Genomic DNA, 12242 nt, shown 5'->3' with positions numbered 1-12242 from the left:
ATATTGCAGAAATGCAAACTTATTGTTTAGGATGAATGCACAATGGTACGCAAAAAATCACTTGAGGCTCTTGGTCGATCCTTGCAAGATTTGCGTGGCAATGTCAGACCATTTGGGAATGCAGTAATATTGCTTGCAGAAGATTTCAGACAAATGTTACCTGTTATTCTTCAATCAACATCAGCAGATGAAATAAATGCTTGCCTCAAATACTCTACTTTTTTGTTCCGTGTGAAGACATTAAACTTAACTCAAAATATGCATGTCCAGTTGCAGACTGTTCGATCCGCACAAAAATTTTTGCATCACTTGTGGGAAATTGGGTACAAAAAAGTGCCAGCTGATCAGAGATAAGGGCAAAATTCTTTGACTTAACTTCTGTAATTTTATTTCATCAAAAGAATAGTTAGTTTAAAAGGTTTTTGCAGATATTCAAATTATAAGAATTCCATTTGACTGAGTGAATGAGCTATTCTTGCAGGTCAATACAAAGACGCCTATGAACTTAACGCTATTATTCAATGTAAAATTCCAAGTGAGGTAGTCAAATACAAATCCATCGACACTGTTGTGAAAGCAGATAAAGTGGTTAATTATCCAACAGCTATATTTGCCAGGGATGCCACCGCATGTATTGCAACTGAAATTTGGTGTACTAATTATCATGTTGTGAAATATAAACCAATCCAAGCTTTGTTTTTTCACATGGACAATTTATGTTACGTATTCAAGAGTTACCAAACCAGGAATTCTCTATATCAGCTAAGAAAATGGAACAACATGTGTACCCATGCAAAATGGAAAGTTAAACCTGTAAGAAACATGCTTTTTCTTATTTCGGAACTTTTTCCATTGCGCCAATTTGAGCCACAGCAACGCGTGGCAGGGTACAGCTAGTATATATATATATATATATATATATATATATATATATATATATATATATATATATATATATATACATGTTAATTTTTTTGTGTATACTTGCATTGTTTTTTTTTTTTTTTTTCCTTTCAGATATGGGATGCTGTTGACAGTAAAGATGGATATTTGTCAAGAAGTGGAATTTACAAAGCCTTAGCACTTACAGCCCTTGCTCAGCAAGGCAAGACGGTCAATGATAAACTGTTAGATTCTTTTTCGGGACAAGGTAATTATGAAACTTTTGGATATTTTGATAATTTAACTTGTGCATAATGCAAGTCTTAAAGGCAGGTCTGATGACCTCCGAGGAAGATTTAGTCTAGACAGGGAGATGTGCAGGAGACTTTGATGGTATGGTCACATTGAAAGAATGGATGAGAGTTCTTTGTGTAATCGATGTAGAACCATTGAGGTAGTAGGGCTAGTTGGCTGAAGGCCAAGGAAAAGATGGGAGGAAATCATGAGGATTGATTTGGAAGAGGGCTAAATGAAGACCTAGCTGGATATAGGTTAGTTTGGAAGTGAATTTCTAAAAAAACTTCCAACCTGGTCCATCACATGTCAGCATAACCGAATAAAATGATGAAAAAAAAATATTAAAAAAAATGAACACCTGTTTAGTCTTACAGCTTCTCGTTTTTTTTTTTGTTTTTTTTTCTTCCCCCACCCCAAACCAGGCACAGTTTTGCTAACTTGTAAGGGGATACTTTTTGGGATCAGATTTGAATTATGTGTATTATATACTGTACTGTATTTTGTTACTAATTTTTGATATATACTGTATAAAATTTTGCTTAGGCTCCACCATACAGCGATTTCACCTTATAATCACAACCCCAGAATGGATTAATGCTGTATCCCGGGGTTCTACTGTATCTCGTAAAAGAGCTCTTGGCAAGCTTTTAAGGAGTTCAGTTCCACGGAACTCTGTTTAGGAAACTCTGGTATAGATGTTGGAATGTTTATAGTATATGTAAGTGGCTTATATGTACTAGCAGTTGCCAAAGTTTCCTAAAGACATGAAAGTTAATTAAGAAATTTGAAACCTTACATCTGGTTTGAATTATTATTTTGATAATTCTTTTTTTTTTTCTTAATGGCTTTAAAAATATTTAAATTATGAAATCTCGATGCATGTTAGATAGGCATGACAAAGATAAGAGTTGTCTTATGACAGATACCAAAGTCCTCTACGCAATTGTCCAGGGATGCCAATTACTGAGACACAGATAACAACCACTCTCAACAATTTCTCCCGCTCTATCTACGCCTACATCTAAACACAAATTCCATGAACAAAGTTTCTTTCCTAGAACTGCCTGCCTATGAAACTCTGTACTGTTGGTCTGCTTTTCAACTGGCTACAACATGGTTGTTTTCGGGTCCAATGTAAACAACTTTTTGTTGAGCCACCCCCTTAAATCAAATTTTACCAAATTTCCACCACTTTCGATCGTGACACTTGGGTGGCTGTCAGGTCTTGATGAAAAAAAGTGGGAATGCAACTACCTTGTACATCAACTGGACAATTGTTACTAGTTTTATATGCATTATAAATTTTTATTTAAAAAACTTTAACAAATCTTTGAATTTAAAAAAAAAAAAAAAAAAAAAAAAATTTTAATCTGCCGTTTAGTTGTTAGGTTAGGTTGGGGAGGGCAGGGATGATCATGCATTACATAGTGTTATGAACCCAATTTGGGAGAGTGTTGTAGATTTGCCATTAGTGCCAAGTACATTTTGACCTTAAATGATAGTACTTGTCAGCGTTCTATCTTTTAAATAGAATCTGTTGTTGACTATGAAAATATAACTACAAAACAAATTTTAAGCATATATATATATATATATATATATATATATATATATATATATATATATGTGTGTGTATAGTTTCCTTTTGAAAAGGACCGAGCAGGGCTTGATATCATCAGGGTTGCAGAGTTGAAAGGTATGAACTCAGACTTCAACAATTCCAAAATATTGGACTCTAACTACCAACGATTGAACTGTTGATTCTTCAGAGATTTAAAAAAAAAAAAATCTAATTGACAAATTCTGTCATTTTTACAGGACCAACTCCTCCCATAATCAAATTTGGTTTCGACTCTGACTTTTGTAACCTTTGTTTACAGGCCATAAAACTTGACAACGATCTAAACTAAATTTAGCATTAAATTAAGCAAGGGTTGATATACCCTAAAACCAAATCCAAATTTATACCATGAAAAAAATATTTGAATTTATGAACAACTTGAAGCATAAAATACTTTTACCTAAATGCTTGATTTCAGCATTAAATAACCTGGAAAGAGTTGGTATAACATTATTCAAAATACACAAAGTGAATTTTGAGTATTTTATGATTTCTATTCCTTTCAATAAAATTTTAATAAGCATACACTAACAAAAACGGTTTAATTTAGAAATGTGAGATTTAAAAATAGCTTGTATATATATATATATATCTATTGGGATATCTATCTGAAGACTGGTAAAATTAATTCAGCAGATATCCTAACGGAAATCTTGAACATATATACCATGCACTGGATAAAGCAGGGGACAGTAGGGCTGTAGCCCTAAATATATCTAAGGCTTTTGACGGTCTTAGGAAAACCAGATCATATGGTATTACTGGACGAACACTTAACATAATTAAATCCTTCTATGAACACAAAAGCGAAAATGTATGTGTTCGCTTTTTCTGTATGTCTACAAAAGGCTTTTTTTCAGAGAAGCGGTCGGTCGCCTAACAACTTTTTAAAACTTTTTATATCACATGTAAATCGTAATATCTCAGTTAACAACGGAGCTCGCCTGCCTATTTAATTTGCTTGACTTCGGGAAGATAAATATTCAAGTTTTCGCTTGCCGCATGTAGGTTAGGCCTTTTCCTATAATGTTTCCCCCTACCCCCAACGCCTTGGGGAGGGGGGTGAAAAAACATTCCCACACTAAATGAAATGCTACCCTGCAGTCAAAAGTTGACCTCATTAAGTCATTAAAACGTGCACCTGCTAATTTAAGTAATTAAATAAATTCAAACGTTTCCGTTAGCATCTCGCGGTGGAACAATGGTTAACGTTGCACTTTTTTTTTCACACTTTAATTTACAACTTTGCCTCAAGGATTCGGGTTCGATCCTCATACTTACCTACCAAAACATTTTTTTTTTTTTTTTCTTAAATTTTAAACCCCCCCCCCCCCCCGGGAGTTTTGATTTACCTAAAACCACACCCGGGCAACGCCGGGTACCCCTCGCTAGTCTTAAATAAGAGAAGAATCCTGGTTGTCCTTGATGGTCGTACATTAAACAACAATATAAATCCTTGGGCCTTTATTATTCTTGATGTTCATAAACGACCTCCCTGATAAAATTGTTTCTGAGATGGGTATATTTGCTGATGACACCACACTCTATAAACAGGCACGTGGGGAAAACAAATGAGCACATATCTAAGGCAATGGCGGAAACCCTAGAGGAAGACCTCCAGTCAGTAGTTGAATAGGGACAAAAATGGATGGTGACATTCAATGCTGCTAAGTCTAAGCTTGTTTCTTTTAATAATCACAAGAAACATTCTAAACCACGAATAACTATGGCTAATGATACATTACCTGGAAGTACTTTGTTTAAATTCCTCAGTTTAACGTCCACAGGGAACATGAGTTGGAACAGATACATCAAGGGCATTGCTGCTGCTGTGAGGAAGGTGGGCTCCCTCTACCATGCTAGAAAGTTACTTATGCCTGAAAGTATCCTGTACCTTTCTAAGGCTACCATTTAGCCATGTATGGAGTATTGTCACATCTGAGCTGGTGCATCTGCTACCAGTCTCTCCCTCTTGGACAGGGTTCAAAAGAGTTGCCAACCTAATAGCTCCCAAACTGTCTGCCAGACTTCGGATTCTTTTCCACCGACGAAATGTTGCATCCCTCTGCCTGTTTTACAAGTATTTTAATGGTAGATGGTCAGAACTACAAGCTCTTGTACCCCTTCGATGTAAATACCCCCGACAAGCAGCAAAGTCCCACCCCTACACAGTAGAGATCCCCAGTTGTAAGAAAGCCTTCTACTCCAATAGTTTCTTCCCCAGAACTGCTAGACTTTGGAACTTTCTTCTGGGTTCTTGCTTCCCTGACTGTACTGACATGCAGAAGTTCAAGTGTAATGTAACCAGACATCTTGCTGTGAAACTCCCTACATAGTATCCCTGCAAATTACGTCCCAAATAATAGCCTCCTACATCAAAGTAGCACTATTTTTGTCCGCTTACAAAGATTAAAATCAACATATAATGCTACTAAACCTTGTGTCTAGAATCCTTATTTCAATTTGGATCAAAATCCATTACATGGTTTTTGATTCTAGAAAATGTCTAAAATTTAAGGAATCTTCTGAAGAATTTGAAATTCAGAACTTTGCTTAATTGTTGTCTAATTATTATGGATCAAATTTAATGCTAATCTAAAAGAATTTTAATTTTCAAATCAGATTGATTCCCCCCATCGAAGGACCCATTCTCTATCACAGACTGTTACGTTTCCAACCCGTTTCCTGACCAGCAAGAACAACACGCATCATGTTAGATCTGTTTCTGACCAGTCCTCGATGATTGCGTTACGAATGCCCACAGCCCACTTGGAAATACTGATCATGTAGTGATAATAGTTGAAATCGCACTAAACTTTAGAGCCAAAACAAAAGAGATATTATAAAAAGGCTGACTGGGAAGCTATCAGGGATCTCATCAGACACGCCCCATGGCGAAATATTTTCTCATTTCCTGCTGAACAGTGCGCACATGAGATCACTGAGTGGTTCAAAACAGCAATTGAAGCACATGTTCCCACGTGGAAGTTTTATAGTAAGCCCCCCCCCAATGGTTTACTTCTAGTTATGCAGCTGCCATCGCGCAAAGGCAGCATGCGTACCGCAGATTTAACCAACATAAGTAGTTCAGACAGAAGTATATAGAAGCCAGAAATAACTGTAAGAAATAGCGACAGGTAAGAGAGAATTTACTGAAACAACCAAAAAACGCATCGAAGCACAGAAATTAGGAACCCGTGACTTCTGGAAAATCTACAACAGTGTAGTAAATAATGGGCAATCAACAATTCCCCCACTATCCAACCTATCCAACAATCATGAGGTTTTTTTCTCAGCAACGAGAAGGCTAACATGCTTGCCAGTCGGTTCACCTCCAACTCCACACTGGACCCTACAAACCACCCCCTCCCTGACTTTCCTTTGCGGACAGAGGCCACACTAGATGATCTGGAAATCACCCCATCTCACGTGCATGCCATGATAAAAAAATTTTGACACTTTAAAAGCATGTGGATCTAATCTCATCCCAGCTGTGCTATTAAAAAAGTGCTCTGCCGAAGTAGCGCCGGTTCTCTTCAAACTTTACAACAAATGCCTTAAGGAATCTTGCGTTCCTGCCTGCTGGAAAACTGCTTCTGTGGTACCAGTTTTCAAGAATTCTGGCAAAAGTACTGACCCAGTAAATTACCACCCCATTAGCCTCCTCCCACTTTTCGGCAAAATATTTGAGTCCATTATTAACCAAGCTCTAGTCCATCACCTTACAGATACTAAACTTCTTACCGACCAACAATATGGATTTAGGCAAGCCCATTCCATGGCAGACATCCTAACTGTAATCTCTGAGCGTATATACCATTCACTTGACAAAGCAGGGGAGAGTAGAGCAGTAGCTCTAGATATATCTAAGGCTTTTGACATGAAGATATTCTCGGGAAAATCAGATCATACGGTATCACTGGACGAATACTTAACATAATTAAATCCTTCTTAGATAAGAGAAAAATCCAGGTTGTCATCGATGGTCGTACATCCAAACAATATGATATAAATGCGGGAGTGCCCCAGGGGTCTATCCTTGGACCTCTATTATTTCTAATATTCATAAATGACCTCCCTGACAAAATTGTCTGAGATGGGTATATATGCTGATGACACCACTCTCTATAACCGACACGGCAGGAAAATAAATGAAGGCATATCTAGAGAAATGGCAGAAACACTAGAGGATGACCTCCAATCTGTAGTGGAATGGGGACAAAAATGGATGGTCACATTCAATGCTGCTAAGACTAAACTTGTTTCCTTCAATAACTACAAGAAACCTTCTCTGCCACCAATAGCAATGGCCAAAGACTCTTTATCTGAAAGTACATCTTTTAAACTCCTCGGCCTAAAGTTTACAGGAAACATGAGTTGGAAAAATTACATTGAGAGCATTGCCAGGACCGCTGCGAAAAGGGTAGGTTCTCTCTATCGTGCTAGAAAGCTACTAACGCCTGAAAGTATCCTGTACCTCAATAAGGCCACCATTCGCCCATGTATGGGGTATTGTTGTCATATTTGGGCTGGTGCATCTGCTACTAGTCTCTCACTCCCAGACAGGGTTCAAAAGAGTCGCCAACCTAATAGGTCCTGAACTGTCATCAGAGCTTCAGCCTCTGTCCCATCGACGTAATGTAGCATCCCTCTGCCTGTTCTACAAGTATTTCAATGGTGAATGCTCTGAAAAACTGCAAGCATTTGTGTCCTCTTGACGTAAGTACCTCCGACAAGCAGCAAAATCCCACCCCTTCACAGTTGAGATCCCTAGATGTAAGAGAGGCTTCTATTCCAATAGTTTCTTCCCCAGAACCGCTGGACTTTGGAATTTCCTTCAGAGTTCCTACTTCCCCAACTGTACTGACATGCAGAAGTTCAAGTGTAACGTGAAATGAAATCTTGCTGCCCAACTCCCCACATAGTACCCCTGTAGCTTATGTCCCTGATAATAGCCCCCCTACATCAAAGTGGCAATGTGCCTTATTTGGGGTGAAATTGCAATAAATAAAAATAAAAATAGTCCAAAGAAACTGAAATTTCAATATTTATTCATTGCTGGTTCCAATTTTATAAAAATCAAAGGTATCTGAAATTTCATTGGCTTCCACTCGTCATTTCTGCTTTCACATAAAACTGTGACTCAAAATTCATAATGATCAGTTAATTACTTTTAAAGTAAATCCTGTAGATACAAATGTATAAATATATGCGCATACCCAACTTTATATGAGGCTAAAAATTTTCTGTATATCACATCTCAAATTGCTAAATGTTAGAACAGAAAAATAAATCATAAAAAAAAAAGAAAAAAGGGCAATTCGACCATGACCTAATTGACCTTGATTTTTTTTTTTTTTTTTTTTTTTTTTTTTTTTATGATGAGACAAAAATCGCACATCTAAATCTATTCATATTTCTGCTTCAACTCTAATTTCTGTAATTCGGTGTGAATCCAAAGTCAATCATTTATCTAATAATACCAGATATTGTTTCATTGTTAGATTGACCTTATTTTGTGTAATTAGGTCTTGTCTATTTTGATATGAATTAAGATTTTTTCACAAGTGTTTTTCTTTTTCTAGTCATGTAATCTTAAAGATGAACATTTTTTTGATAAGCCATATAAAACACTCATTTTTTACTGATAATGTATACAAGAACTAATATATTGAAAGGCTTTCATACCAAACTTTATTCTTCTTCGATTTATTATAAATACATTCTTCTATGGATCAGAATTTTTAAGATGAGAATTAATTGGTCTCGTGATAAAGGAGGGATTGGACCTAGTCATTCACTCCCGTTCATTTGTTCACGCTTTTCTCAACCACTCCTTGAATGTTTTTAAAAATTTTGCACAGATGTTAGTCATGGTGAAAGTAAATTTTTTGCCAAAACAGATTTTCCGGAATAACTCTGGTTGACCCCCCCCCCCCTCTCCCCAGGGGGCATTATAGGGGTAAAATTGGCCCCAAATCATTCATTTGTTCATACTTTTCTCAATAACCACTCGAATTTTTAAATCTTGTACAAACATTAGTCATGATGAAAGTAAATTTTTCATTCATGGAGTGGGACTCTGCATGCTGGGCTTGTTATTTAGGTTATTTGGAATACAGTGCTCATCTTGACTGTTCTTACATTTCGGCCAATGTAACCTCCAACCTTCTTCAGGTGGGTTTTGTCAAACTTGGGAATCTATAGAATTTCAAACAGAGCGCTTTATTTAATCCAGTGATAGTATACTCTTGTTCGGTCTGTCAGAACTGAGAAGTTAGTCATATGTAATTGAAAACAGCGTTATTTAGTACTAAATGTCAACAACTCCTGGCATAACGGATAAAAGACTGGGTAAAATTCAATTGTAAGTGACCTTCTAGAGGTTGAAGGTTTAGTTCTTAGTGTGGGTGATATGAAGAATACTTCCGCAATGACCTGTGGTGCAATGAGTAGAGTACTTGAAAAAATTCAGTTGTAAAAGTGATCTTTTGAAGGCTCGATTGTTGTATAGTCGGGAGGTTTCATGTTAAAGAGATAAAATGGGTACATGCATATGGATGAGAGGAAGATACATTTATACTTTTTACATTCTGTGGTTTCTTATAACATATCGTAGGAGGAGAGAGAGGGTGATCAGTTCTTTTAACACAGAGGGGACAGTCATTACTTATTAAAGAGAGGGGGACACATTACTTAAGATGGGTTATACAAAGTTCATTAATAACGATGGTTTCACATTACCTTCAATTTGGTAGAATGACGACACAAAGACGGCAGTTACAAAAATATGAGATGTTCTTTTATTCCATTTGACCGACCGAAATGATGACTTCCAGGAATTCAAAGTCGTTTCTACATGTTTAATGTTTTAACCCTTCGCTTCTAAAGGGATCCTCCTCTGACTGCCTTTGCTGACTGCTCTCTCGGCCCGACTGCCCTCCTCTTTGACTGAACTAGCTCCTATATTGAGAATTCATTTCTGCCATGACGTCATATGTGTGTCTGTAAATGTGATCGACCCACGTGGCCTAAACATGCACGGTTCGGCACATCTTTCCAAACCATTTTTGCAAACAAAGAATTCTCACTAACCTATTTTTTGACTTAACTTATTTTTCAATGTTTTTAAATTGCTATTGTTCATTCTTCTCTAGCTGGCCTTATTTTAATTCAGTTTTCATAAAAAGAATTGAACAATCAAAATTCCTTTTTACAGCAACATATCTAAACTATTTTATGTGAAACTGAACAATGCGGAATTCCATTTCTGAACCTTGCTTACAAAGTTCAAATCTCGGTCTATCCTAATCGCATTTTCACTTATCTAATGTTTTTCTTGCAAGAAAAGGGGAACCTTTCTTGTAACACAATCCTCAGTGTGGGTGACCGTAAATACAATTACAAATTACTTAGGACCTCTATCCAGTCATGGCTGATAGAACAAGAACATGTTGCCCGTGTGAATTACAGAATTTTGTGAGAAATTTTGTGTGTATTCCAAAGTTCAACAGAAAGATTTGAGAGTTCGGCAAGATACACCTGAAGACGGTTGGAGGTTACATCGACTGAAACGTTGTGAAAATAACACTCAAGATTTAAAACAATAGTCCAGAGAATCCAAATATGAATAATCAATCCACATCTCTCTCTCTCTCTCTCTCTCTCTCTCTCTCTCTCTCTCTCTCTGATCCCATGTGATATATCTGATGGACATCCTGTTCCTACACTGCATCTGTGTTCTCTTCATCATTGATCTTAACTAACTCTCTGGCTTTGGCATTTCTTATTCTCAACATACTTGTTGCCACAGCCTTAACCAAAGTGAACACAAACTGATTTATCCATTCAATATGAAATAGTGTATTCGTTCACAAATGAACGCTTCTTTAGAGTGATGCGTGTACTTCTATAATTATACTCTGTCTGTTGATCTGTCTAACTTAAGTTAGATTCGGCTAAGTATTTCTATAAGAAGTTGGTCTGTCACGCTTAGGTTTCAAGTAGTATTTTTAAATGCATCCATGTATCTATAATATGCTCTATTGATATCATGCATAAGCTGAAATAGCGTTTTGATTTTTAAACACTAATAGAATGAACAGATCTTGTTAAAAAAGAAAAAAAAAAAATGAACAGATTTTTATCTGAAACCTTTTTGGAATGACATTGCAAATAAGAAATTTTGGTTGGAGTGACAATATGCAATCTAAACTTATTTATTTCTCTGGATGATGTGACACAAGAGTCGGAAAGTGTGATTTGAAAAGCTAGTGTCCTAGAGGAAGAGCTGTTTCACCTGCAAAAAATGCCCGCGCAGCTCTGTTGGTATTCCCTTGTAGAAGCACCTTAGGTGATTAGAAATAAACTCCTAAAAGTGTGAGAAAGCAAAACCTGGGCAGGTGGACCTCCTAGAACTGCACAGGGCCAGAGATATACCTTAGTCAACATGCAAAAAAAAAAAAAAAAAAGCCATCTCAAGAATGGCTGAGACTGGCTTCGGTGTCAAGAGGGGGGAGGGCGACTGATGGCTGCATCCATATATATATTTTATCATTTTGAAAAATTTATAAAAAATATCTAAATGTTGATATTTTTAACAATAATAATTCTATTCTTTCGTACTTTTTTTTTTCTTTTTTTTTTTTTTTTTTTAAGATAATGGATAAGTTGTATTATTTAGACTCTTCATGAGTCGCATCTTCCGTGTTTGGTGCGGATTGTAAATTCACATGACTTATTTTTCACCATTGCTTCTGATCCAGGACAAGTTGGTTGATGGATGCCCAACTGTTGAGATGTCCAATCAAAAACATTTTCACTCCACCTTTTCCTTGACTTTCCTCTGCCTTTTTTGCTTTCTCACATGCCCTCATTTATTTATACTACTGTTCTCATATTGGATGTTTTTAGCCAATATAACCTCAAACATTTTTCAATTTCATTTTGTTGAACTTCTGACTCTACATGTGAACTTTTACTGCCACAAATAAAGTGCTCGGTAATAAGTGATAGTCTTGAAGGTTTAGTCCTCACTGTAGGCAATACTAAGAATATAACTAAAAATTATTTAAGGTTTCTACCTGGTCATGGCTCACGGAACAATCTAACAGAACGATCTACCTCCCCCCCCCCTCCCCCCCGTTGATTAAATAGGATTCACTTTGAGATTTTCTTAGATGAACAAGACGTCTAAAAAAAAGTCAGAAGTTGCATCATCAGATTCCATGTGACCTATCTGATGGACATCCTGTTCCTACATTGCATCAGTGTTCTGTTCGTCTTTGGTTCATCATTGATCTTAGCTAACTCGGTAGCTTTGGCATTTCTTATTCTCAACATACTTGTTGCCGCAGCCTTAACCAAAGTAAACACAAACTGATTCATCCATTCAATATGAAATAAAGCGTATTCGTTCACAAATGAACACCTCTATGTGTTT

At 36.6% G+C, this 12242-nt stretch overlaps 1 protein-coding gene across 1 annotated transcript in view; it reads left to right on the top strand.

Moving 5' to 3' along the window:
* The window catches only part of LOC145285828 (sorting nexin-8-like), a 108307-nt gene that overhangs the window by 29760 nt on the left and 66305 nt on the right, over window positions 1-12242 (top strand). Inside the window, exon 3 of the mRNA XM_080134264.1 lies at window positions 1018-1150. Within this exon, the coding sequence (XP_079990390.1) occupies window positions 1018-1150 (133 nt within the window). The remainder of the gene's footprint in view (window positions 1-1017; window positions 1151-12242) is intronic.

This window comes from Euprymna scolopes, chromosome 10 (genome assembly GCF_053919585.1).
Source record: "Euprymna scolopes isolate OS-2025 chromosome 10, ASM5391958v1, whole genome shotgun sequence".
Taxonomy (NCBI): domain Eukaryota; kingdom Metazoa; phylum Mollusca; class Cephalopoda; order Sepiida; family Sepiolidae; genus Euprymna; species Euprymna scolopes.
The sequence above is the reverse complement of the archived record's forward strand: the minus strand, read 5'-3'. Positions and strand labels throughout refer to the sequence as shown.